The sequence below is a fragment of the Crinia signifera genome, chromosome 4, assembly GCF_055691185.1.
Source record: "Crinia signifera chromosome 4, ASM5569118v1, whole genome shotgun sequence".
NCBI classification, from domain to species: Eukaryota; Metazoa; Chordata; class Amphibia; order Anura; family Myobatrachidae; genus Crinia; species Crinia signifera.
Genome location: NC_139220.1, coordinates 95,946,836 through 95,974,590, shown reverse-complemented (window position 1 = coordinate 95,974,590; position 27,755 = coordinate 95,946,836). Strand labels below are relative to the sequence as shown.

Below are 27,755 nucleotides of genomic sequence, written 5' to 3'. Positions count from 1 at the left end.
GACGCGGCTTGGCGGCAACGTCATCGCCCTCCCCTTGGCTGTTCTCTGTACCCAGGGTGCACTGCGACGCGGAGGAGGGCATTTTGTGGTGAGGGAGAGAAAGCGGGGGGGAGCAGGAAGAAGAGAACACAAGATGGCGGCCTAAGGAAGGAGCGGAGGGCTGCGGCAGAGACACAGGGAGGGAAGAGCACACAGCACCCGGCGCTGAAGGGACCGGGAGGCTCGGCAGGGCCGCACTTAGCTAGGGCGGAGGGTCAGCGAGGTTGAGGGGAACGGCTGCGAGGCTTCCCGGTCATCTCATCCCGAACAAAGAGTCCGGAGACCGAGCCCCCGGGTACCCTGGAATATCCCTGCCCTCGCCCCGGGGCTCCGCTCGCTTCCTATACGGCCTGCTCTTAGCTACCCGGGGTCGCCCGTGACCTCCTCCCGTGGATCATGGCGAGCAGCAGCGGCTCCAAGGCCGAGTTTATAGTCGGCGGGAAGTACAAGCTCGTACGGAAAATCGGCTCCGGCTCCTTCGGGGACATCTACCTGGCGATCAACATCACCAATGGCGAGGTAACGACTAACGAGGAGCCCGAACAGTATCGCCCCCTGTCGGCCGCACGCTGCCCTGTGCGCTGCGGTGTGTGTGTGCCCCGCCGCTGGGTGTGCGGGCACCGCCTGTCCCGGGCTATACGCTGGCGGCTGCCCTGTCTTACTCACTGCCACAAATCCTATGTTATGACCTGATTTAGGCCCATTGTAACCCGCATGTAGCCTTCGCTCCCCTATAGGGAGGTGTTGCTGTGCGCTGTTACCTGGCCGGGGTGTGGGGGGGGGGGCTCATGCTGTACACGTATGTTACTGATATTGCCACCATGGGGACGTGCCAGCTGCAGCCCCTGCGTCACCTTGTAAACTATTCTCTCTTTATGAAGCCCCTTTAGGCTGAGGCTACTGTTCTATGTACGCCAGAGGCTTATCTCCTGTCTCCTTATGTATGATATTTTATGTCTGGTGACTCTATGCAACTACACTTGTGCATGATGGCTTCCAGTGCTCTGTCCTATGGTGGGGCTGCCAGCAGAAGTGGAAGAAGAACCTGTTATGGACGGATTGTTTTGAGAGTTTAAATTGCCTGTAATGCTGTTCAAGCTTTACAGCAGCACTGAGTTGTTGTCATTGGTGGTCACTACATTAGCTGTGAGGTTCCATGGGTAGCCTCTGTTGGCACAAACACCAGTAACAATACTCTTAGCTCACACCTATGTGAGTCAGACAACATGACTGAAGTCTGATATTAAACACCCCCAAATCTCAATTTATTTTAAGGTTGTATCTGCAAATTTTGTTTTTCTTTTGAGATTTACTTTTTATTTGGGTCACTGTGAAACTTGTTTTATAATGGTATGATGATGGGAGCTCATTTTCCTGGTAGATTACTCATATGTTCTCTTTATAGCATTGTACAAACAGCCATAATCCAGGGTTGTGATGCATACATTTGTGAACAATGGTTTCTCAGAAACACTTCACATTCACCCTACATCTCTTGTATGTTTACCCCATGACTAATGCTGGCCACACATCAGACCAACTTTCCTTCAACCATCTAACTAGTTGGATGGAATACAAATTTGGTACTGGATAGGAGCAAATGTAATTAAGTAATTTGTTTCCCAAATCGGAATATGGACAGCAACTGTCACTCGGACAATATACTATAGTTGCACCTATTTGATTTAAACAATTTCACTGAATGTTTTTGTCCATTCACCTGAGTTTGTAAGCAAATTGCTTATTGGCATTTGCCCCCACACAGTACCAGATTTTCAGTCCAACTAAACTAGTTGGAGGAAAGATGGTCTGTGTAGCCAGCATAACTTTCTGGCTTACCTATACAATCCAAACATATCCATCAGGTGACTAAGTGGGCCCTAGTTTGTGTGTCATAGAATTTGAGGGTCTACTTAAGCTTCGAAGAGTGCCAGCCAATTGGCTCCAACCTGCCATGTTTCAGGCACTGTTAGAAAAATGACATTGAGTAGTTGGTACTTTATCTCTCTCCACTGCTTATGAAATACTCACCTTGACTATAAGCTCCTGGGGTAGTGACTGTGGTCCACTGGCAATGTAAGTTTGTAAAGCTCCATGTAATATGGTTTGTACTGTATAAATAATACTTAGATCATTACTATATGACAAATACAAGTAGAAACCACATGTGGCTTTCAACGTGAAAAAACTTTCGTTTGAGGTTTATACTCCATGTCTCCAATAGACCAGACTAATCAGGAAGTATCAACATTACCTAACCGGTTCCTAATCTAGACCAATGTTTTCTCTGTATGGCTAATAACTATTAAGTTTATTTCATTCATGGCCTTGCAGTTTTCATTCTCCATGATAACTTCATTTTAATTCAACTAGCTTAGCCACGGATGTCAAAATACAGGCTTCTTTATTTTCTATTGAAATTATGTAAACCTGTTCAGGCTTGAATCCCATTGGTTCCAGTATCTCATACCAAATTGCCAATAACTGTGGGTTGCTGCATAACATTCTTTTAGAATGTAAGCTCTCACGGGCAGGGCCCTCTCTCCTCTTGTGCCTTTCTTAGAATATATAAACCTCTGCCACTCTGATGATTGCTTCAGTGTCCTGTCCCATGATGCAACTATCCATTTTTACCATGTACTTGTCCTAAACTGTCTTGTACTGTAATTTGATATGTGTTTTTGCTCCTAATTATGCTTTGTAAAGCGCTGCGGAATCTGTGTGCGCTATATAAGAAACTGTAAATAAATAACATTCTGTTGTTGTGGTCTCAGTATACTTGTTGTTATGACAAGTCAATGCTTTTGGATATGTGGAATATTTTCCAATGGCTCCCTTCACTCGATCACGCAAAACGTAATAAAGTTGCAGTCATTTTTCAAACGCAGCCTGTTAGACTGGGACCACCCATAGCTGCCAAGAGGGACTCGGGCGGAAGAAGCCTTTACAAAGTCTCCTCTGCTGCCACCCACACATACAGTGGTCCTGAAGCCCAGCATGCTGCGCTATGACAGGAAGTTTTCATGACCACATTTTGAGAAGTACGCATACAGTAGAATGTATGTGTTCACAGTGCGGCCATGCGCTGAACAAGTCCCGCTTGGCTTTGTGTGCACCCAGCCTAACATGGTAGTTTTATTTATCTTTTATATTCCTTTTAAAGCTTAGTACATCTTGCCCCTTTATGTGTTCTCACCAATGTCTAACACAGCGCTATTGGAAAATAGTCCTTAATTTTAACCTACTGCTACTAGCCACAGCACTGAAGAGTCTCCATTTTGGGACCTGTATCCAAAGTTTTCAGATAATCGTATTTGATTCCCTAGTGGGAATCCAACTGTTTAGTTGGTGCCCAAACGTTATGTGGACAAGTGCCACTTGTGCATGCATATTAGTCCTGGGGTTAGGTGTGCAAAGGGTCTAAAATACTTTTTTGAGCTAGACCTCCTACATAGCCCACATTTCCTCTCCATACCTCAGGAGGCTGTGAGCTGGACTGTCCACCCATGGCATTTATTTTGCTTTAGTTAAGGCCTGGCCAACCTTTAGCTCTTGTGAAATAAGTCCTGGCTTGCCCTTTCACAATTTTTGCCATTTAGGAAACACTAAAACTGTGGACAGTCGTGAAGGGATGTGTGCTTTCACAACAGCTGTAGAGCAACAGGTTGGCCAGGTCTGCTGTAACTCCTCCTGTATCCTTTGTTCAGACTGAAGACATCTAAGTATGAATTTCATGACCAGATTGGGCCTTGTTGCGGTGCCAATGATTGCGTTTCAACTGCACTGCAGTAACAACTCCTCCCAATTGCTCATTTTGGGATTGAGCCCCATAAATATGATGTAACAATTTGCTGGCTTAGGTATACATTGATTGCAAAGCATTGTCTGTTCTCTTCATAATACTGAGTTATTGTGAAACATCTGAGTTTGAGTGCTCTAGGCAGCATCCTTAGCATTTCTCCATAAAATAGAATTGGGAAAATAAAGTTCTAGTTCCTCCTACATTTTTATTTTAAACTTGTATTCTATGCAACAGTCATTAGTCATTAGTATAGGTAAAGTCAAATGCAGGTTGAGCGACCTCCTTTTCACAGGCAAACGCAGGATTTTGGGGGGGGGGGGGGGGGGGGGGGTTTGATTTTTTTTTAAACCAATTGTCACCAGCCCAAGAATGATGCTGATCTAGCATGTAACAGCTATTGTATGCGCCAAACAAAATTGTAGTTTACAGTACTTCAGACATATGCAGTCTAATGATCATGGTGAACCACTTAGCATATTCTCTTAATTGTGTGATTGAGCCCCTATATCCAGACACCTACATGGCAGACTTGTGTACAGCTTCTTTCTGCCCATTATACTACATGCAATGGTCACTGGCCATGCTATGAGGAAGAGGGGTTTCCATGCAACCATGTTTGCCAATACTCTGATGTCCTTAATAAATTAGTAGCCCATAGGTGGATAATTGTTTTCTCCTAAGTTCAGAACGAAGTTATACTGTATGTCCACTTACATTTTTATTCATCTTGCAGGAGGTTGCAGTAAAGCTGGAGTCACAGAAAGCCCGTCATCCCCAGTTGTTGTATGAGAGCAAACTTTATAAGATTTTGCAAGGCGGAGTTGGTATCCCACACATCCGGTAAGCATGTTTACCTTTTATGCCTGATAATTAGACTTCTGTACTTTAGAGAGCCTAACTGTGTTTGAGGAGAATTCAGTTATTTTTACCGAACCTGTTAGCAATGGGTGTCTGACAGCTGTTCATTTGAAGAGGCACATGCCACAAATACTTCTACTTTTCAGTTATATGGGGGGGAATTCAATTGTTTGCACCATCTGACACTAGATGGAGTTCAACAGAGCAATTCCTCACAGCTCTCAATAATAGGAAGATAAATGTGCAAAACATCGTTCTTGACACCAAATGGCAATTTCCATGTTGCACCCAGCACTTTAGTCAGTTTTAGCTATTTCACTCGGTTAAACTTGTTTGTCGGGGTGTGTTCAGTGCAACAACAAAAAAAACCCCCCCGAATTGCGCCTTCTGATCTCCTGTCACTTTAGCCAAAGATTTGGCATGCAAAAACAGTTGCATCGCCCCTACCCCTACTATATCTCGGAATGTAATACCAGGTGAGAAATAGGCACATGCCACTGTTAGTGGTTTACATACTAGATGGCAGAAGCTACTCGATGGCAAAAGACATTCAAATCTATGGCCACTAGTGCCTGCTTGGCGTAGCAAATAGCACCTGCAACTGATAGTGCATCAGCTAATGCTTTTCAGTGAGCTGCAGGTGTCTGAGTCGTGTGGTGGGTGCACACGATTTCACCATGTGTGTTGCATGTATGACTATATATGTAGATGTGGCAAGTGCTTCTCTTTAACAGAGCCCCCTCAGTTGTTTGGGTAGGACTGATATCTCCTCACGGCTTACTGAGGTGGTGGTCAGATATCTGCAAAAAAGTCAGCTGCTTGGGTGCACTAACCAGGACTTTGCATGGGTTTGTTCATTTTACTCATTGATTATGCTGGTTGTTTATTCTGGTTGTACACACATTGACATTCAGATGGTCTGTTGAGTAACTAAAAGTTCTACAAATTCGTAATGCATGTATGGTCAACCGTACTCTTGGGCACAAAGATTTCAGCCCAAATATAAATGTAGTACTATTCAGTTTACTGTTGCTCTTGGAAGCAGTTTCAGGTCCTCTTTGCTAACTCAATTAATGGGCTGGCGATTGCTTAAATTCAGTATTTGTGTAACATAGGGCTTTGTTTTATCTCATTCATATACTGTAAGTAATGTTCTATGCAGTGGCTTGCTACATGTACAATTGATGTTGAGCTGGTAATTTTTCTGGAATAGATGTTTGTTAATCCCTTTCATGCCAACATCAGCAGGCCACACCGCTATAAAGATTGATTCTGCTTGCAGCCTACTGGACTAAAATTGTGTTACTTGATATGCCAATGGCAACTTGCATCTTATGTTATCTTTTTCATGTGCTTTTAGCTGTAGTCTGCAAAATGTTAGCACTGTTGGAACCACACCACTGGGATTTCTATACAATTTACAACATTTTGCGGTGGGTTCATATGGGGTGGGCTGAGCAAAAAGTCATCCAGTTTAGCGATGAAACGAGTCGCGTTTTAGCCACTTATCGACAAACTCAACTAAAATTAGCAGGATTAAAGGGAACAATTTTTTATATTGCCCAGCAATTTTCCTGTACCTTTGTAAGGTCATGTTAAAGAAGCTTTCACAAATACAATTTATTTACAGAGTTATTATAATCTAAGTGTTTCACAAACCTTTAGGGATGTATTCAATGTCAAGGGCACGGCAGTCGAGCAAGCTCGGCAGCCGTGCCCCTGTCCCGTTCTCGCACTTGCTCGACTTGAGCTTGGCGGTCGGGATTCAATGTCCCGAGCGGAGAGAAAGGGGTGTGGCCACTAGTTGAGGGCGGAAATAGACGAGTTCCGGCCGGGAGCTCACCTTTTTCCGGCTATTCTCGGCAGAATGAGCCCGACAGCTTGTGATGTCGGGCTCGTTCTGCCGAGAACCCCTGTTCAATGCTGTATACAGCATTGAATAGTGCCCCGCAGCCATCTCCCCCGTCGGGAGATGGCTGTGGGAGCACGCCAAACATTGAATACCCCCCTAAATTTTACAAGATAAACAATAGGTAGTAACCCAGAGCAAAATGTTTGAGGTAGATAATTCAATCTCGTATGTGGCCAACATCCATGGAGTGTTTTCAGGCTCCAGATGTTAAGTATATGGAACCAAACCGACCTTGGTGTTGGTGCCTATGTGCTTGGGAAGGTTTTTTTTACGGCACATCCATAGTCTTCAACCCCAAACAATAAGGAAGGAGGAGGAAAGATGCCACATACGTTGTATACTGACCTGGGAACTGGTCCCTATATGCACATCAAGGTAGCTTTACTCCAACCTCATAAATCACGTCACGCTTATTAGAACAGTACTGGCCTAGGATATAATCCCTATTTTCACATCAAGGTTTCTTTTGCATCCAAAAAGAACACCAAATCTAGATACTGACTCAATAATTCTCCAATGATGGTTTATTGAAAAAGCAATAAAAGGAAGATAAAATGGGAATAGGTACAGGGGGCCCATAAGCACACAAATGGATCTTTGGCACATGGACTGAGTAGGAGAACAATGCTGCCAAACGATGGATAGGGTAAATATGGGTTCTGCCTGCAGTCTCCTTCCCTTCATCAGTTAGCAGCGTTGTTCTCCTACTCAGTCCAGGTAAGAAGGGTGGGGAATACAGGTATGTCTGTCACTTCTGCACTAATGTAAAGTTGTACTTTGTGCTATGCGTTCTCTGGACAGACAAATCTTTTTTTACTATCTAGTGTCACAACAGTTTTGTGGATGCCTAGTGCAGTGCATACAGCCATCTGTACATTTTGGAAAAAATGGTCTGTGGGTTCCCCCCCCCCTTTCTTTTCTGACTTATCCTACATTTTAATGATCTAGTAGTCACTCTGGTTGATTCTAGTCGGCATACCGGCTTTTTCCTACATAACAGCACATTGAAATTGAAATTTGAATAGAAATGACCCCATTTGGTGTTCTCAACTTTACATTCACGGTTTTGGAAAGGGCACTTGTCTATTGAGGGCAGCTATTCCCAACCTGGCCATGACCAAACCAAATTGTTTATGGTCAGAAAGACCAGAAAAATATTCTAGTGCACGGATTAAAATTTGGGAGCAACTGGACTGGGGATCATTGTTCAGGAGAGAGGAGCTGTTAAAACTACCCTTTTGTGTTTTTAAAAGCTATTTAAAACAATGAAGGCCCTGATTGTATTGGATTTTTTTTATATTCTTGCTTTCATTTCCTCTCCATGGCATTGCATAATCCTATGCAGCTTCATCCTTACTAATACATTACACAAATGGTAGCTCAATGCTTTCCACAAGATCAGTGCCTTGCCGTTTATTGATCTGATCACTTACTGGGAATTTCCTGGTTTAGCTGAAGTTTGCATGCGTTAAGATTCTAGCATGGGGAATCCATTTATGGAGCAATTCAGTGGTTGTGGTGTGCTGAGTTGGTCCATGGTGCGATTTGTGATGAAAAATTTCCCTCCCCTCCATAAAAAAACTGGCTAGTATAGAATATACATGGTTGTTGGTGACCATAAGCAAAGGAATGTAGGGTTTTGGGAGTAGTTTAATTCTTATGTGGGTACTTGGCTCCCTGGTTAAGTGCACAGGAGCAATGCTATTCACTCAGCAAGCCCTGAGATTGCAACTTTCTCATTTCTGCTCACACAAAGTATGGTCTCATTGCAGGCCACAGGTGCTGGTAGCGATGCTCCGGGCATTTGATTCAGGAGAAGCTGCTTAAAGCTGGCCATACATCAGAATGATTCAGGCCTGAGTAACGCATAGTTTCAACAGGTCGTGCAATGCATTGGGATTTTTTGGAGGGGGGGTGGGCGGCGGCGGGTTTATGTACCTCTTGAGGTGTTGATTTACAATGCGTGGTCCCACGGGCCTTGATGTCTATCTTCAGATAAAGTGTGCTGCATGTAAGATGTGAAGATGCTGCTAACTGCCAGTATGCTGGGAGTTGCAGATCTTACAATAGATCTTATGTCAAATAACACACACAAGATCTATCATGGAAATTGTGAGCGAACTCTAAAGTGATGCTTGTTGTCCTGATGTATGGCCAGCTAAAACTGCAAATGTCTTTCTCACCTGGACTAGTCGCCGTAGCAGGGATAAATTAAATTGTTCCGAGGCGCTCAATGTAATTTGCACTTTGGAATTGAATTGTCCACTAAAAGTTGTGAAATGAGTAACACTTGAGGCAGGATTCAAATGACTAATTGTGCCCGATCTCCCATCTAAAGCAACAGGAGATCATGGGGCGATATTCAAATTGCCAATTTGATCATGCCCATTAAGGTCTGGTTTAGCTATGTGCCTAAACCCAACCGAACTATGAGTGCGACGCATGCCCAAACGGGTGACTGTTCGAGCATTTCAGCTCACCATCCCATAGGTCAGGGCTGGCCAAACCGGTCCTCGAGATCTACCAACGGTCCACGTTTTCCAGGTTACTTAGCTGGTGCACAGCTGCAGTCATTGCTAACTATCACATTTAAAACATGCTGCATTCCTTCCTACTATAGATCCACATGTTGCCTGGAAAACATGCACCGTTGGTAGATCTTGAGGACAGGTTTGGCCACCCCTGCCATAGGTGGTGCGAGCTGAATTTAGTGTGCTGGGAACAATAAGTGCAAAAGCCGAGCTACATTTGAATAGCTGCATTGGGAGCCCTGAATCATCTGAAGCCAGCCCTTGTAGTTTTATTGGAACAGTGGAAAATTAGGCATATGCAATTGGAATAACCTATAAGTGTTCTGCAGCCACAATTTATTTTTATTTTTTTACACTCTAAACACCCCCAAATGTGTGTTCCACAAACTAACCCATTTGTAAGCTTTTTCGAGAAAATGACCTGAGCAATAGCATGTCTTTGGCTAGACTTTATTTAAATGTCTCCCAAGGGCAGGTTCAACATTTTTACCTTTTTTATTTTTATTTTTTATTTTTTAAATTTCTTTCTTTTTTTCTCACAACTTTTTCAATCTGAAAACTAAAAGCCACCGTAACTCATTGACTGCTGCATTAAATTATCACTAGAAATATTGTCGTTTTTACACCTGAAAGCTCTGCATTTTGTCTCATACAGTGGCTAAACTCATATGAAGTTCTGGTTAGGCCACCAAACCATAAGCTTTTGCACAATTCTACAAAAATGTGTGCATAGCATTCATGTCTGAACGGGAGCACCAATTGTAATATATACTCTGGTATATACTACACAGCCGTGCTGAATACAATTGAATTCCCCACCCCCTTAGATGTGAGTGGTTAGAACAATCAAATTAGAATTGTGAAGATCGCCGATTCTGATCCACTTTAGCTCTTTATTTAATCCATATTACTTCCTTCTGTTGACTGAGTTTGCAATTACATTTTTTTTTCTTTTATGCTAAAAATTTCTGTTTCTTTTTAGGTGGTATGGACAAGAAAAGGATTACAATGTTCTAGTCATGGATCTTTTGGGACCAAGTCTTGAGGATTTGTTCAATTTTTGTTCACGCAGGTTCACAATGAAAACTGTACTCATGTTAGCAGACCAGGTAATGTGCAAAATCATTCAATTGGGCTATTTGAGCAGATTTCTGCATGAAGATTTTAGTGCCATAGTTAAAGGTTTTCAATTGACTAGTTTATTTTTGATGGCTGCTGAATCATTGGTCTTGGTGCTTGGACCCATGTGGTCATTTAATTGAGATGCAGCACCGTAATTTAATAAAATATTACTCCCACAAAATTTTTTTTTTTTTTTTTTAAATACTTTTTCACCTTGTTATAATACTGTATATCCAAAAATATTAATGCTTTCTTGGCTGGTTTTCTGAATATGTATGGGCTTTTGTGTCCTTAGATGATCAGTAGAATTGAATATGTCCACACAAAGAATTTTATACACAGAGACATTAAGCCAGACAACTTCCTAATGGGCATCGGACGTCACTGTAATAAGGTTGGTATAATTTACTTGTGCCTCTAACTGTATGTTTGCTGTTTTTTTTTTTTTTTTTTTTTTTCATGTTGTGCTAAACTAATTTTGCTAATTGTGACTAATTTTTCACATAAGAAATTGTGCTAAATATATCAGTTCTGTTATAAGGGCCCCATACATCAGCAATTAATTGGGACAATTTTCAGATATGGAGATGATTGCCACAATTAATTTTAGATGTGTGGGCTCCCCCTTTTGGCAATCCCAATCAAAATCGCCAATCGATTGCTTAATCAGGTTTTTAAACATGTTTAATAATCTGGTATTATCTGCAGATCTTTATGTGTGGGCGTTCCCAATTCGTCATCTTCATCTATTTACATTATGAACAGCAATTTATTGGGCAATTTCCAGATATGAAGATGCAATCTTTAGATGGAAAAATCTGCCGATCACTGAAATAAATCTGTAATGTGTGTCAAAGTCAGATAGATTGTAAAATTCATTTATCTGGCCCAAAAATCCCAATATCTGGAAATCCATAAATTGTGATTGCTGATGTATGGGGCTCATTACACAAATGTGAAATGTCCAATATGAAGCTTTTCCTTGATTCTTAATTTGTTAGGTTTATAATACATACTAAGTGGATCAATGGAGTTGTGATTAAAATGGGCTATGCATAAACTACTGTCCTCTTGAAAGCAAGTCTACATTGTATCCTGATTTGGCAAAGGCTTCTCCTGGATCTTGTGCTCTCATTATGGATGTGTGCAAGAGATTTCATTTACCATTAAGGAGTTTGTTTCTGCGCATTTACAGCCACTAAAAAACGTCCTAATGGTTGTGTTGGTGAGAACAATGCTGGATATTTAGGTTTGTGAGCTGCACTTATTGTACTTTTTTTATATATATATTTTTTTTTTTATAATTTTCTCAACATCCGGAATGTCATTTGTGTGTTTTTGTTTCTGGCACACAAGAACACAAAACCGTAACGGTTTAGCTTCCACAACAACAAAACACAGTTAATAGAACTTTATTTTGTCCAAATTTAAAAATGTGACATTTAGTTGTGCAAAACCTTTTTCTGTGATACCTTGCATACCTCATTTTAATTGCAGCTCTCCCATTGATAAACTGCTGCAAATCATATATATAATTTTTTTTTTTTTTGCATGCTTTATCTTTTTTTCCTTTAGCATTAAATTTACTGACTTAACATAACGTGCTTCCTTGACAGTGCCAATATGTATAAAGCGGGCAGACAGGCAGCAATTGGCAAACAAATAAGCATGCTGTGCATTTTTTTTTTCAGACTTTAACTGGGGACAACGTCTCTGAATAAACAGATGTCTTAGCAAGATTGCCAATTGTGTTTTTTGTTTTTAAATTTATCTGGTTATGGCTAATGTTTACCTTTGTTTGCCTGTATGAATGCCAACTTGAGGCCAGAACATTCTAGTTAAACTAGGCTCCTGTTGAGGTGTTTCAGCCTCCTTGAATGTGTAACCATTATTATTTTACTACTGGGTCTGTTCTTGTCTCTTGTATGTGGGTTTTTTTCCTTTAGATTTATGGTTAAAGGGCACCTATCTTGGGGAAAATTAGCTTTTGTTACCTAGATAATGTTTTGTGTAAATCTTGCAAATGATTGTATGTACTCACTTGATACTTACAACACTCCCTGTTAAGTCGTGAGTACCGGTATTCTCCTACATAGCAGCACGCAGAATTGAATAGCTCCCGGAGCTCCTTCCTCGTGATATTCACTTTGCCCTGAATTGAATCAACCCCAGTTTTAAATGTCTCAGCGATGAGTGTCAAAACAAGTAGCCAAACAATCAATTGCAATTTTTAAACAAACCCCCCCCCCCCCTCTCTATCTAATGGTTCTATAATTTTACCATGATGGTTGCCCTTTAATTTTGAATTTGGGTATAGCTTTTCTTCCTTCTCCTTTTTGGGTAAAGAACTTGCATCTGCTAGTGTCCCCTCTTTCCCAAATGTATCTTAACTTCCCTTATTTTCTAATGCAATGAACTGGGACATTTGACAAGCACAGACCTTTTCATGGCTAGTACTGAATTTCCCCCCACACTACTCTATTGCACCAAGCTCACACAGCTTGAAGGTTCAATTCATCCAGACATGGGGGAAAAAAGCACTTTTTAAGGTGACTTAGCCACTCCTTAGCATTACTCCTTAAATTGGCTACAGTTTTTCACCTAAAGTATAAACCTGGGGCCTTTGAAGCTTTGTGGGAAATATATTGGGATGATTGCTTTATTGGGAAAGACAAATTGGCTACATCTTGTACCCAATTGCAAGCGCTCACTGGTTGCATGCAACATAGTTTGGTCAGCCGTGCTGCATGGTCTGTCAGATACCGTCCATTACATTGTATATTCTGTACGGCCAATCTAAGAATTCAACCACACTATCTGGGTGGGGGGAGGGGGCTGTCGTTTTGGTGTGTACCCAAACTTAAGCCAATTACACTGTACCGATATCATTAAAAACAAATGCAGCAAACTTGTAGTAAGCACTTGCAATGGGCACTCCTAAACAGAGTTTTAATTTGATAGGTTCCCAGAAATAATTGTTTCTACCCAGCACCCATTCCACCCAATCCTTTCCTGTACAATCTAAATTCCTAAACTCACCTTGTGTGCAATTCTACCACCCAGACCTGTTTCTCTGTATGATAAGTAATATACACAGTATATTTCAGCTGACTTGGCTGTTTATTTAACCTGAGTAGACCCCAAATCCAAGCTTCGGGCTTTTACTATTGAAGGGTTTTGTTTGGATTTCGTTTTGTTTGAGGGGTGGGTTACTTTTTGTAAAGGAATAACCTTTCTATTAAATCTCATGCTAGTAATGAGCAGCCCTTCCTAGAGATACTTTTGGGAAGAAAGAAACTGGTAATCTTGTTCCAGCATCGTTTAGCCTACAGGGGTGGGGTTTTTAATGTATAATTTATTTATTTTTAATTTTTTTTAAATGCCGGATTTCTACTATAGTAACAAGCCCTGCATGCTTATATTGCTATAATCTGTCAGGTGACAAAATGCCGTGCACCTCTTCCTTACTGAAGATTTTTTATTTTTAAATTATCTGGGTGGGTGAGGAAGGGCATTTTGGGAATGAAAAAGCTGCTTCCTAATTTCCTTCCATTGCAGATGAGCGATTAGCTTTTTTTGCCATTGAAGTGATGTATTTCCATTCCTAATCTAAAACATACTGGGGTTTGCCATTTGGCAATGAGTGGACAGTGTCATGACCTTAAATGGCCTTTTTGTAAATGTAAAAAAATTCAATTGGAAGATCAATTTGGGTGGGGTATACTCAAATTATTAGCTGCTTGGTGGAAGGAGGATGGCATTTGACTCCCCTGTTTACCGCCTCGGTGTTGCCTGTCTGCGCCGGCAATTGTTGCAATGTAAGCAATACTGTTTGATGCACTGCCACCCTCTATTGTCTGTTCAGTGTTTCGAATCTCCAGTGGGGAAGAGGAAAAGAAGCATGACTGTTAGTACTTCTCAGGACCCATCTTTCTCAGGATTAAACCAGGTCTGAAAACTGTCTCCTATTCCACCTTCCACCCTAGATTCATGTGCTTTTTATTTTTATCCTTGGTTTTTCCCTTCTACATATTTTAACTAAACAATCAAGGCCTTGACCAAGCACCTCTTATGTTGGCATTATTCAGACATACTTGGCAAACATGTAACATTACTAAGAAATTTTCTTCCTGGCCTTTTCCTTATTAATTGCTGAATGTTTGTATTTATTTTAAATAACTTTTTTTGGTGCAACATGGATAAGAGCATGCTACATAGTGGAGAAAACAAAGCCATGTTACAACCTTGTTGGGAAAAGACACCCTGCACTTCTGAGAGCAGGGTGCTCCGGCCCATCGGTGCAGTTGCATATAGTGTAATAAGCATATTCTATCAATTTAACGGCAAATGGATATACTGCAACTAGGGGTTGTAACAACATTTTCATTTGCTGTTGTATGCTGGTCATATGTAACTGTTGAGCATCATGTGTTATGGTTTTTGTACTGACCAATGTTTAGCGGTCAGATCCTATCTGCAATCTCTAGGACGCTGTCCATCTGTCCTGTCGGCTTTTGTATGTTCCTTTTTAAAATCTAAGCAGTTTGTGCATGCATTGTTCATATTACTGGTCTGATTTCTGTTTTGGAATGCAGGTTCACGGGTGTATTGAGACACTGTATGAATTCTCTTTCCGACCAATGCTTGTTAAATTTAAATAGCACCTGTCTTGCTGACAGGACATGTAAATTACAATTGAGTTACAGGGCTTGGTTGTGGATTCTAGAGTTTCTTTTAAGACAACTATACAGACAAATTCATTATGCAGTGTACTCCTCCACCCCCGCACACCCTGCAATTACTGTCTGCTCAAAATCATATCTAACTGCTCAGAAGGGATTGTCCATCCCTGCCTAATATATTGTATTAAATACCTTACAGCCCTGTCTTGTGTCCATATGAATGACTAGTTGTACAAGATCACTGGCCAGTATTGGTAGGATATTCCGTTTGGGTCACACTAATGTTATTGTGACTTTAATCCCCTCAAAAAAATTTGTTTTGTAGTCCTCAGTTTTTATCAAAATTATGCCCCATAAAAATTTATTAGAAAAAAATACATTCAGAAATAACCTGCAAATATGATTTTGACCAATTAAGCCCATTACCTGTTTAAATTAGCTTTTTAGTGGGGAGCTCAAAGTACCTCTCTAGAGAGCTTGCTCCATTCTGGAATAAATTAGCTTTCTATTTTAGTTATTACAGAATGCTGAGGGACTAGTGAAGTACTGTTTTGAAAGAGCTGTGCTCTATATGCATTTGGTTTAATTTTAATAAGGGCATGTTCACACCCGCAGTGGGTCAATGAGCAGAAATGCCTGAATGATTAGTTTCCATTGTAATGTACGGCAGTGTTTGTTAATACTGAATATAGGACATGCTGTTTAATACTAAATATTCTGTACTGACATTGTAGAAAGCAACAATGCTGTTCATGAATTTATTAATGTGTGCAAAGTGTAATGAAGTGAAATAAGGTGTCGGTGAGCCAAGAGATTGTTCAGAAGCAACCTGTTCATGCAGGGGGGTAGAGCAGCATGACATTTGTAGTCTTGTCATTTCGTCATGTGTGTTAGGAAAATGTCTCTGGTCTGGTCAGTTGCTGTTATGTTTGGTTTTCACTGGAAAGTAGTCTGGATTCTTTGTATTTCCGCAGTGAGGCTGCAGTTATTACTTGAGCAGTGTGGCTTTGTTAATGAAGAATTTCTAAAAGTTGGCTTGTCCTGTTACATTGTGTATGGAGTAAACTACCTGAAATCCATTTGACATCTTAAATGTACAGATGTTTAATATATTCCATAGCAAATATTGTACGGCTTGCTGTGTAACTTCGATAATCAGCAGTTCAGTAATACAAAAACCCTACCTTGTTTTGCGTACTGTAATGCTTGCACCTTTTTTAAATTTATCATTGGAGATTCTGGTTCTCTTTCATATTGCAAGAAGCTCCAAAGCTTTTATTGCTGGTTTAAGGTCTTCCTGCTATTTTCTGGGACCTTCCACAAGTCTTCCTTTACCACTTCATCATGTGAGCAGTAAAACTGCTTGGTCATTGTTGCTTTTTAGTGGGTTTCTTGGAAAGTTGTTTTGGGGTGTCTCCATAGGTTTAACATCCTTCCCAGTACTGCTAAAAATTTGCCTTAAGCAGTGCTTCTGCTATGGTGTCAGGTGGAAGACTGTTTTGGAACGTTGCTGTTTTTGTCAGTTAAGTGGGGAAGATTTCCTTTTAAAACCCTCACCCCTTTTATTCATGTAGTTATAATACACACTTTAAGCTAATTGTTCCTGTTTGCCACAGGTTTTGTGGACTACTGTATTTTGGTCAAGTATTGTGGTTTTTTTTTCAATGTGTTCTTGGACTGGAAATTGGTCGAACAAGTTACTTTGCGTATTTGCAGTAAGCTGTGGGGGTGTACTAACAGTGTATGTGCAGGCTGTAAATTCTTGATGACCATCTTACAACTGACTTCAGAGAATTCTTCTTTGATTTTTCTGTCATCTTGATAATGGTCAAAGCATGTGTGTTAACCACATTGTAACCTCCCTGTTTCCATCATCCACTTTCTAACACTTGATTATTTTCCTCACAAGTTATTCCTTATAGACTTTGGTTTGGCCAAAAAGTACAGAGACAACAGAACAAGGCAGCACATACCTTACAGAGAAGACAAAAACCTGACTGGCACAGCACGATACGCTAGTATCAATGCCCACTTAGGAATTGAGCAGAGGTAATGAGCTTCTGGGAATGAAGTAACACAAATATATTATGCATTATTTATTGTGGTTTTTAGTATATTTATGGATGAAAACTCCTGAATTGCTTAAATAAAGTGTAATTGCTTTTAATTTGTTATAGTAAAGGCCCCCATATGCTAAGTGACTTGGGCCCGATTACCCCCAGTGCCGAGAAATCTGATTAAATCGGCCCAAAATATTGCATCAGAGCCAAAGATCATACATGCTGCACGTAAGATCTATGGGTCGCAATCCCTCCCAGCGGTAGGTAACATTACATGCAGAAGTACTGGAGGGTCCTGGGCACATTAAAGGAATTGGATGGAACTTCTTCCATAGAAGCAGTCCAGAGTGTATGGGGGCTTTTAAGCTGGTTTACAGTATAGCAATCACAACCTGTTATATGACATCATTTTGTTCCTCTGAATTGACGACAAAATACTGTTTTCTTGCAATAAATGATTAAATATTTAGCTTTTAAAACAATTTATATGCATTATAGCCTACTTAAAGTTAAGTTTGATCCTACTCTAAGCAGCTTCACAAGTCTCTTCTGCTGCTACTTCTTATACCTAGGTTAAATTCTATTTGAATATCAGATTGAGGGGGGGTGGGTGGACAGTGTAAAATATGTATGCGCGTGCGCTATATGCGGTCTCAGCTAATGACTTGAGCCAGTTACCAACATCTGGTATATCTGTATGGAAAAAGCTTATCTGTCGGTTTTCAATATAATGTACTTGTGATACATTACCCATATGCTTTGTATTTTTTTTTTCCAGTCGCCGTGATGATATGGAGTCTCTAGGATATGTGCTAATGTATTTCAACAGGACCAGCCTTCCTTGGCAGGGACTAAAGGTAGGCCATGGACTGTGATATTGGCTTTATTGCGTTATTCATTTAATGCAATGTTTCCTGTATTCTCTAGAATTCATTCTGAGTTCTGGCTTATCTTTATTGCGTATATAAATGCTTGTGACTCTTAAGTCTGGCATCTTGCTGCAGTTATTCCACTTTATACCCTGCGCTATTGCTGCCTATGGCAAACTTGTAGATCAGTGGTATTCATCATGCACCCCTCCAGCTGCACATCACACCATGCCCGGCCATAGTTCTAGTATGACCTAATAACAAAACTGTGCTATGCTGGGCTTTGTAGTTCAAAAGGAGCTGGAGGGCTACTTCCCCCTTTTATAAACTTATTATACCAGAAACCTGACGTGGTCCTGTTAAAGAGGAGACATTGCTTAATGCTGCAGCATATCATTGCTACAGTTTTCAGTAGGGTCATACCCCTTCACTGGTTTCAAACTTATGGCATCTTTCATCCATTGTAAAGTGCAGGTGATTACTGTTGAGCTTTTTTTTTTCTTTTTTCTTTAATATTCTTTATTTGGTTTTGTTTATAAAAAAAAAAAGACATATACAAAAAACATACAACATCCATTACATACATTTACATGACTTACTAACATACAAATAGTACATAATTACAGGTCTTCTGGTAACTACAGAACATACTGTTGAGCTTCTTCTATCTATATTCACCTTGAGTTTTTTTTATTATTATTATTATTATTATTATTATTATTATTATTATTCCCTAAAACAGAAGCATTGGAAATGTGCTTGACATTTTTATGTAGTTTATTTTTTATTTCACTAAGCTTCTATGAAAACTTGTTTCTTTTATGGTATTGATAACCCTAGCAGGCAGCTCATCAGCTGTTAAACAACTGTATTACTATACAAGTTGATACATTTACTCCCTCTGTTTAGCTTCTGCTTCACAAAATTATTTGGTAGGACTCTTTCTGCATGCTATTGTCTGAGCCACTGCAGCGTCTTAAATCCAATACACACTAGAGGATGTAGTAAATGATATCGCTTAGATCTGACTATCTTCTAGTGTGTACAGGCAATATCATTAATTATGCACACTTCCTCATATCATTAATAACACACACACACACACACACACACCTACCTACCTCTCAGCTGTACATGCAGGTCATTTTGTCTATATAACCAATGTTCAGTTTACCACGATCGTTCAGTGTGTACACACAATGCTGGCCATAGCCAATATTTTCAGCTATATCGGCTGCAGCCCTCATCGTATAGTGTGTAAGGGGCTTTAGATGTGGCTACTAGCTGATTATTGTATTATTTAAGACCCAGAGCTTGTGGGCAGGCTAAAGGCTGTATTTGTGTCTATATAATTTAAAGTAGGCCAAGAATTAGCTGCGATCTTCCATGCTAATTAGCACTCCTATTTTATCTGTGTAGATTACATTGACATAAGCTAATGTCCTATCCCCTGCTCAGTTTAGCTTCTGAATTAAAAAAATTAGAATAATAAGCAGTAAATCAGTTGCGATAGTATCAGAGCCGCAAGAAATACGGAGGTGTTTATTACTACTTAAACACTATATCCTATGAAAGGACTTTCTATGGAAGTGTACAAATTACATTAGTTGTGTTAAATTGTGTACTTTCCCATTTTTGGAAGTGCAGTAGATCTATTCAGTTTAGAAGCTTGTTGATTGCTTTTGATCTTGTCCTCCCAATTTAGTCTGGTATTGCACAACATTTTTATATTGTGAACCACATGTTCCGCAGGCTGCAACCAAGAAACAAAAGTACGAAAAGATCAGTGAAAAGAAGATGTCCACTCCTGTTGAGGTTTTGTGTAAGGTAAGTCTACGGCTACATAAGGACCCAGTTATCGAACGATGCACAGAAAGTATACTTGGGACAATTCATTTGTTTATACGCGCCATAGTTCCCATCGAAAGTGATGGAAGGTATGGGGTTGATATTCGATTTTTGATTTGTCTTGTTGGGGGGTTTTGTCACTACAAAGCACCCTCAGCTGTTTGCACCCAAATGGAGCAACAATTGAATTGTTCCATCGGGCACCTGGCACTGACAGCTGCTAGGACAGACGATCACAACTGCTTTTAGGGGTATTTAAAATGGGTTTCTAAAAATCAACATGTAGCAGTTGAGCTCATTGACAAGACCTTGGGAATACATTTTGAACCTGCTTAAAAAGAAAGAAAACTGGCTGTGCCCTTTAATCAACCTTTCCCAGTGATTCTAAAAAAAACACTAACTTTGCAGTTTACCATCTCTGCCTGCTGAGCTGGTTTTTAACATGGTTTTATGTTGGTTGGAAACATTAAACTTTGCTCTAGGAATCTTACTTCACTGATTTATGTTGTGTTACTTTAAAGTCTAAGTTCTCGTTATATGCTCTACATTACAGGGATTTCCAGCAGAATTCGCTATGTATCTTAATTATTGTCGGGGATTGCGATTTGAGGAGGCACCAGACTACATGTATCTGAGGCAGCTTTTCAGAATTCTGTTCAGGTTTGTAGTTCTAAAAATTGTATTTTGTCAGCGAAATATAAAAAAAATCGGCCCACATTTTCCAGCTTAATTCACACATTTTGCCATAAAACATTCAACTAATGGGAATAAAAAAGTTCTGAAAATGTAAGGAAATAAAAAGTTTTTAAAAGTAGTCGGCCCTTTAAATGTAATCCTTTTTTTTTTTTTTTGCCTAATTTTGCTGCTAATAGCCATCAGTAAGTTTGGATAGAATTGTACCTACATTGGGAAATATTCGCCCATTCTTCCATCCATAATTTGTAGTGAGCAGTGATAGAATGCTTTCCAAGGTAATCCACAGATCTTCTATAGGCTTAAGGGATACTTGTGTAGTTTCACGGCGGCCGATATCGATGCGATATATTGCCAAATATCGCATCTAATATATCGGTGGAACTTAGCAGCTTAAAAGCTAATTAAGAGAGATCACTGAATGTTTACTGATGTGGCTCATACTTCAGTGTAATGTAGGACATTGCTATATGTATCTGTATAAATCTTTTATGTAGAGCCAAATCTTTAACTGGCTAACTTTGTTCTTTTCCAGAACCTTAAACCACCAATATGACTACACGTTTGACTGGACGATGCTGAAGCAGAAGGCAGCTCAGCAAGCGGCCTCCTCCAGTGGGCAGGGCCAGCAAGCCCAAACCCCCACAGGCAAGCAAACTGACAAATCCAAGAGTAACATGAAAGGTTAGTAGCCAAGAACCAAGAGACGTTTCAGGGAAAAGAAGAAAAAAAAATTTAGGGAAAAAACAAAACCTCAATTTGGAGATTAAACAATTAAGAGTGTTAGATCGAGGAGGTGTTTTTTATATCAATTTGGCTTATAAAAGGAAAGTGGAAAAAAAAAAAGACGTCCTTGGAAAATTTGACTACTAACTTTAAATTTAAATTTCCTTATTTGTGTATCAATATCTAGTAATCTCTCATCTTCTGGGATGTCGGGTCATCTTAACTGCATCTCTCTCATGCATTAACTCCCTTTTCCAATTGTTGGTACCAGTATCTGGTGGTGTGATTGTGGAGGCCTTTTTAGTTCACATTCCTGGACCTAACACTTCAAGGATTTTTGGGAGCTCAGCCTTCCCTCTTATTTCCATATATTTAAATGTGTTTCTGCCCTTGATGCTAAAGGGATTTGTAACCAGCTTCAGGTCCCTTTGGCATCATGCTAGTAAGGATGTGGTGGTGGACTCTTTTCTGTGAAACTCTGTGGAAAATTGTGATTTGCCTATAAACTCTTAGAGGCTTACAATATTATGTATCCCATTTCAGCCCTTAAAACCTCTAAGAGTTCAGGTGCACTCCTGTTTGCTTTAATATAGTGACCATATTAATAGGTCCTCTATCTCTGTAGCGATGACCTTTATTTGTGTTATTGTTGCTGTGATTGCAATTAAAAAACGCTACTTCGGTTAGCATTTAAATTAGAAAATCTGAAGAACCAGCAAAATACAAGTTGCCTTATTTTTACACAATGCTCTACTTTTTATTTTATTTTTTAAAGAACCTTTGGATGTGTTATGGTGCCCATACCAATGCAGTGTGCAGTACTGCGGACATCCCATCGCACAGTTCAAAAAATATATGCTGCACATACTTTTTGAACTAGCTTCGGATCGTATCGCACGCAAATTGCATGCGATGTAGTACAAACCGCATCCAATTAACACAGCTTGTATGGGCACTTTAAGGGTTTCTATGGTGGGAGATGTTTTCATTGTCTAGGGACACTAAATTTCCCAATAAACCTCTTGAGATCAGTTGGACTGATGCAAGTGGTTGTTTTAGAGCCAACCACATTGAGCCTTGTGTGATCCATTCACTCTGCCCATGATTTATCCATAGCCAGCACAATCTCTTCATGCATCCTTGTCACATTGCATTACAACAAAGACCTTTTTGGCATATAAGATGCCTGATTATTATTTTTTGCAGCGCTGCATGGAGCCTGACTGCTCACTCATTTGCGCTGCATGGCCTATTGAGGCTGGATATGAGAACACATTGGCAAGTCAGTGGACTAGTGCAGGTCCATTGACTTGATATTTGATTCCAGCGTGGAATTCAATTGTTTTGGAGTGCTTGTAGCTTATATCTAAATTGACTAGTACTCGGTTGGGCGACTAGAATATTCTTGTGGCCAGTTTGCAGGGTATTGGCCACATAAAGCACTTTGTAAGGAAGGCAAAAGCATCTGCTTGCACCTCATGATGGTGTGAGAAGAAAAATGTATAGCTTAAAGGCCCCCATACACGTTGCGATGAAAAGCTGCAATGCGATGGGGAGCATGTTCCTGTGGTCATCCCATCACACAGTAGATGTAGTAGCACACACATACTTTTTGTACTGCCTGCGAATTGCATAACACTCAAATCGCATGCGATCTGCCCGATAATGCGTCGCATTGCACGCAGTTTATCGTAATGTGTATGGGCACCTTAAGTGATGGTTTTCCAAAAGGGATAGCCCCTGGTCACTCAAAGCTGTTAAAGAACACCCCAACGACTGCTTTGGTCTAGTGAATTACACTTCTATAGATTGTTCTCTGCTGCATGGCAATGTCAAAGGATTATATAGGGTCACTTGTATTTTAGGTTTACAGGACACAGATCTAGAAGCCATCAGAATCTTCAGAAAAGCTAGGAAAGGTCCAAAATGCTACCACCAAAAAGTAGTAACCACCAAACTATAGATGTCATGAGTGACTAGTTTGTGACTCTTGGCATCTGTGTAGCCGGGTCAAGATCGTCAAATCTGTTAACACCATATGGTAGATAAGTGGTCAACGCAATTTTGTTTCTTGAGTACTTTTGTATGTTTTAATTATATGTAAGTGAAGTTTTAAAAAAATCCACTTTGCTCGCTATACTTTGGATAGGTTACTATTCTCAGTATACAGTAGAGTGTTTTTCACATGGATGGTAAATGAAGCATTGGGGAAATAAAAGCTTGTGTTGACCATATGTCCGCCTACTTACTGTCTATATATAATCCCAAACTCTGTATATCCATGAGATGCATTAATACAGTGTAATGCTGCACACTAAAGGACTATCACAATTTTCCACTTGGCATTCATCTTTTGTCTGTGACCATTAATCGGTCTTGGGGCTTTTACTTTTAAAAGGGGGGAATGTGTTCAAATGTTGCATATGTGTATTTTCTGAGCAAGACCAAGTTTTTCATTACATGTTCTATGTGTCCTTTTGTTTACCACCAGACCAGTGATCACTGAGCCTGGAGCTCCATATTAAACCTGTTGCTGTCCACAGGTCTCTCACCCTGCCAGTGAGCTTGTGACGCTATCTGCACAAAGGGAGGATGTGGAAATCTGACCAGGGCTGGGAATAATGCAAATAAAGTGGTCACCTGGAGATGGGGGAAAAACCATTCACTAAGGATTCAGAACAGGAACATTTTTAGTGGCCTGGAATCACTTTACATACCAGACCCTGTAAAGAGGCAGTAAGCCTGTTCATGTAGGAAATTGCTTGTAGATTTCCAAAGTCTATATGCTACAAGGCCGTGTCTTCAGCTTGTCTATACTGTTATCAGCACTTTGAATTCAGGTGTTTTGTTTTTTTCCCCAAACCCGATTTACAAATATACCACATTGCAGGTGTTACGCTGTGATTAACAAAGTAATGGCATTTTGACAGTATCATGTGTAGTGTGTGATTAAACTTCATATAAGATAGTGATGATTGCATTCACCTTTACCCCAAGTACAGATAATGTTCAGGAAACTTAGAGAATGTCATGATCATACTAGATCTTCAGGTGTTGCAAACAAGTATATTGGACTATAGTTCTTTCTTTTGTGTCAAACTTTGTGACTTGAGCTAACGTTGTAACTTCTGTTGATTTTCTAATGGAGTCCGGATTAATACTGATAGGGAGAAAGTAATGTCAACAGCTTTCCTGATGGATATGTCAAATCGTTTTGTAAAGGTGTTCTATAGTTGTGCTTTGTCATTTCCGAAGTTGTCCTGATTTTTTTTTAGTTAATCTCTTTTTTTAAATGGTTCTCCTGCCTGTTCCTGAAAGCTTGCACAAATCTGAAGGTGTTTAAAATCTAGCTGAAACTTTTGGGCTTATTAATGCGTTTTGTGTAGGCTGCTATACAGAGCACTATTGATGGAGCAGATCTGTGTTAAACAAGGACACGTTACAAACTAGTGGTTTGTAGTCTGCCTAATATAACACTGATACAACCTGAATTTCTTGAGTAACTGGAAGACTGACATTTTGGATTCTTTACCTATAGAGCGTTTAGCATATATCATTAAGCATAGGCAAGTATTTAGACTGAACACTGTAGGTACAGAAAATACATAAACCTAACACTGGTGCCTTACAAGAGGCTTTTACTCTTGCACCACCATGTGATGGCTGGCAGCTTCTGCTGGTCAGGGTATCTTGGCAACTGTGTTATGTTGGCGCTTGTGTCCATGGGTGCAGACAAAGCTTTCCCTGTATCATTGATGCAACAGTAAGGAATCTTCCAGCTCTGTGGGTCAGTTACCTGCAGCTATACCTTTTTAGTTTCCTAGGAGCCCATTTGTGTTGCATAGAAAAAGCTTTCTGGACAATGCTTCACTATAAAAAGAATAAAGATTGAGAATGCAATGCTTAATTGGGGGTCATCTATTTTATAGTATTTAGTAATGGTAGTGTTTTTTTATTTTATTCTCCAGAAAGGGCCTAACAAGTATGGAGTTTTGGTTAGCAATAGAATTTTATACTGCATCCTAGTCCTCGGTTATTGCCAAGTTGATTGACGTATTATCTCCGGTCTGGGTGTGGTGTGAAAGCACAATTGAAAATTTCCCAGGTCCAGCAACCCGGTGTCCTGACCCATGTTAAAAGGATTAATACTGGGTTGATGTGTAGTGTGAACTGGTACTCCGGGTTCAGTGACCCAGTTCCTGTTCACATTAGAGAGAGGCAGCGCTTGGAGACGGCATAGACTTCAATCACTGCCCACCAATGGCGCGCCTCCGCTCGGCTTCACCCGACGTCTGTGACCCAGCTTATTGCCAATACCAGGTCGCTCCCAGGATGGACTAGTGTCCAAATCCCAGGTGTGACCTGACATTTGCTATGAAAGGGGGTATTCCTTTACCTGTAGTAAAATGAGCTGGGACTGGAGGCCTTTATTGGTAGTCTCGGGAATTATTTCTAGTAGTCTACAGGCTTATTAGTTTCCGCACACACTAGTCCCACGCATGCTCCAAACAGATAAGCTCTGGTCTTGCTTGTAATACATACTTTCTGTAACACTTCATTTTGTCAAATAGAGTTTAGTAAAAAAAAACTTTTGCCTCTTTGTTGCTCTTTTCAACAGGGTTTTGATTACTCATGGAGAAGACCTCGCAGACCTGGCACGAGCTGGACCCGTCACTTCCTTAAAGCCTAGAGATTTTTAGTTCATATGTACACTCGCCAGTTGTTGTGGGAGACCATTTACTTGGTGTAAAAGGAACTTAATTTCAGTCTAAACTGGCTACCTGCGGCGTCCGACGTGCTGACTTGTAGCTGCTGTTAATAATTGTGAATATCACTAAGATTAGTGAAACATGGTGTCCAGTTTTTTTATTGCAATTCCTTTCCCTCCCGCCTACCCCTCTGAAAGCATGGGAAGGGTGGTTCAGTTACCCGACTTTTGACAGTGGTGGAAGAAATTGTGCATATGCCAATTTTTTTTTTTCCCCTTTTCCTCTCTCCCCTTATGGTTAACATGTTGAACCTTTATACTGCTCGTGACCACCTTCAGAAGATCGACATGAAATGGTTTCATAGAGACAGTTGTGACAACATTGGTCTAAGAGAAAGAGCTCTCCATTGTTACTGTTTACTTCACTTATCACTTCTATGTTTTTTAAGTTGTACACTTAAAACATTCTTAGCTGTTGCATAGTATGGGCCACCTGCTGTGCATGGGTAACTATATTTACTTTACTTTCAATCTTGTCACCTTGTTAGGGTTATAATGGTGACTGCATTGGTCCAGGTTATTAGGACCCACTGGCGTAGCAGCTTCTCTTTGTAGAGAAAACGTTCTGGATATTGTTAATACAATAGTCTGCCAATTCTAGAGAATTTGAAACCAGTAAATGTCCCCAATTTAACCAAAGATTACAATTTTAAGCAGATCATAAGACTAAGCTTTTGTGGTTTTTAAAAAAAAACGGACAAGTTCTACAGTGCCGATCTAAATATAAAGGCAACATAGCAATTCTAGTCTTTAGCAAATGGAAAATAACTTGTACAAAGAGAAGCATTTTTTTGTCACAATTTAGTTAACATCTCTAAAAGCTTGTTTAAGTGGCTTAGGAAATGTAATCACTGTAAACCTGATCTGGGATATGTTTTTATTTTGAAAATTTTTTGTTTGTTTAAAAGTTCATTAAAAATGAGAAAAATCTATCCTGTTTCTGTAACTAGATTAGAATTTTTTTCCATAGCTGCATATTCTGATTTATCTTAAATCTGTTAATACTTCGTTCTTGAAGGTTTTTTTTTTTTTGGTTGGGTTCACTTTTTTTGTATGTTCAGGTAAATGCCTTTTTCACTGAAGATTTAGTAGGGTCGAAATACAGTACCCCCTGCGGTCAAAGTATAGTAAGAATGGTATTTGGTTTATTAAATAGGGGTTTGTAGCTGTTGAGGAGGGTTAATCACAGAAGAGCTGCAGCAGATGGGTGTAGCATGCATTCTTGCTTTCTGTCTATGGGGAAAGTTGCCAAAATCGAAGTATGCATCAGCTTCAGTGTTTGGTTGTAATACACCATAAATGCATAGTGCATCCCCAAACTGCGACATTTGGTGATAAGAATTCACTAGGCTTCATTTTACTTATATATTTTTTCACTACACTTCCTATCACATCAGCTGCCCAAGGATATCGCAAGCTTTAACATGGATGCATATTATGTCAGGTTAAAGAAGTTATGTTATTTGGGTCCCTATCAAGCTGTGCAGTGTAAGGATATATGAGCTTACACTTTGTCCTGGGTGCAGAAGGGCCCAATACTATGAAATGTAGGTGGTCTGTACTGTTCAGGCTTTAAGTTTAACTTGGATGGATTACTATAGCGATTGTCCTGATATTTGCCATAACATGGCTCACACAACACTGGAGTGTTTGACTTGGGAACCGCACCTTATGCATGCATGCAGCTACTTCTCAAACCTGATTTGCAATAATTGCCTAACACGTATACTGTTTTGACAGTGACCCGGTTACACAAAATATACACGGAAAGCAGTCCTCTGGTACTGCCCTTCTCTTGTTCCTGTGCCCAACTCAAAATAATAAAGCTAAAAATGCTGGTAATTA

General features: G+C 40.1%; 1 protein-coding gene across 4 annotated transcripts; it reads left to right on the top strand.

The window, feature by feature from the left end:
- CSNK1A1 (casein kinase 1 alpha 1) lies at positions 1-27,755 on the top strand. Of its 4 annotated transcripts, none has more exons than XM_083182010.1 (11): positions 3-558; positions 4,575-4,681; positions 10,125-10,251; positions 10,560-10,658; positions 14,130-14,213; positions 16,856-16,995; positions 17,785-17,863; positions 19,628-19,702; positions 20,277-20,383; positions 20,952-21,100; positions 25,761-27,755. In XM_083182010.1, exons 1-11 carry the CDS (start codon positions 436-438, stop codon positions 25,766-25,768), a joined length of 1,098 nt encoding a protein of 365 aa, XP_083038136.1. In that variant the 5' UTR covers positions 3-435; the 3' UTR covers positions 25,769-27,755. The 4 variants fall into 4 exon arrangements, with proteins under 4 accessions (XP_083038137.1, XP_083038136.1, XP_083038138.1 ...); XM_083182012.1 differs by having other exon boundaries at positions 4-558; positions 20,952-21,064; XM_083182011.1 differs by lacking the exon at positions 25,761-27,755 and having other exon boundaries at positions 1-558; positions 20,952-21,105.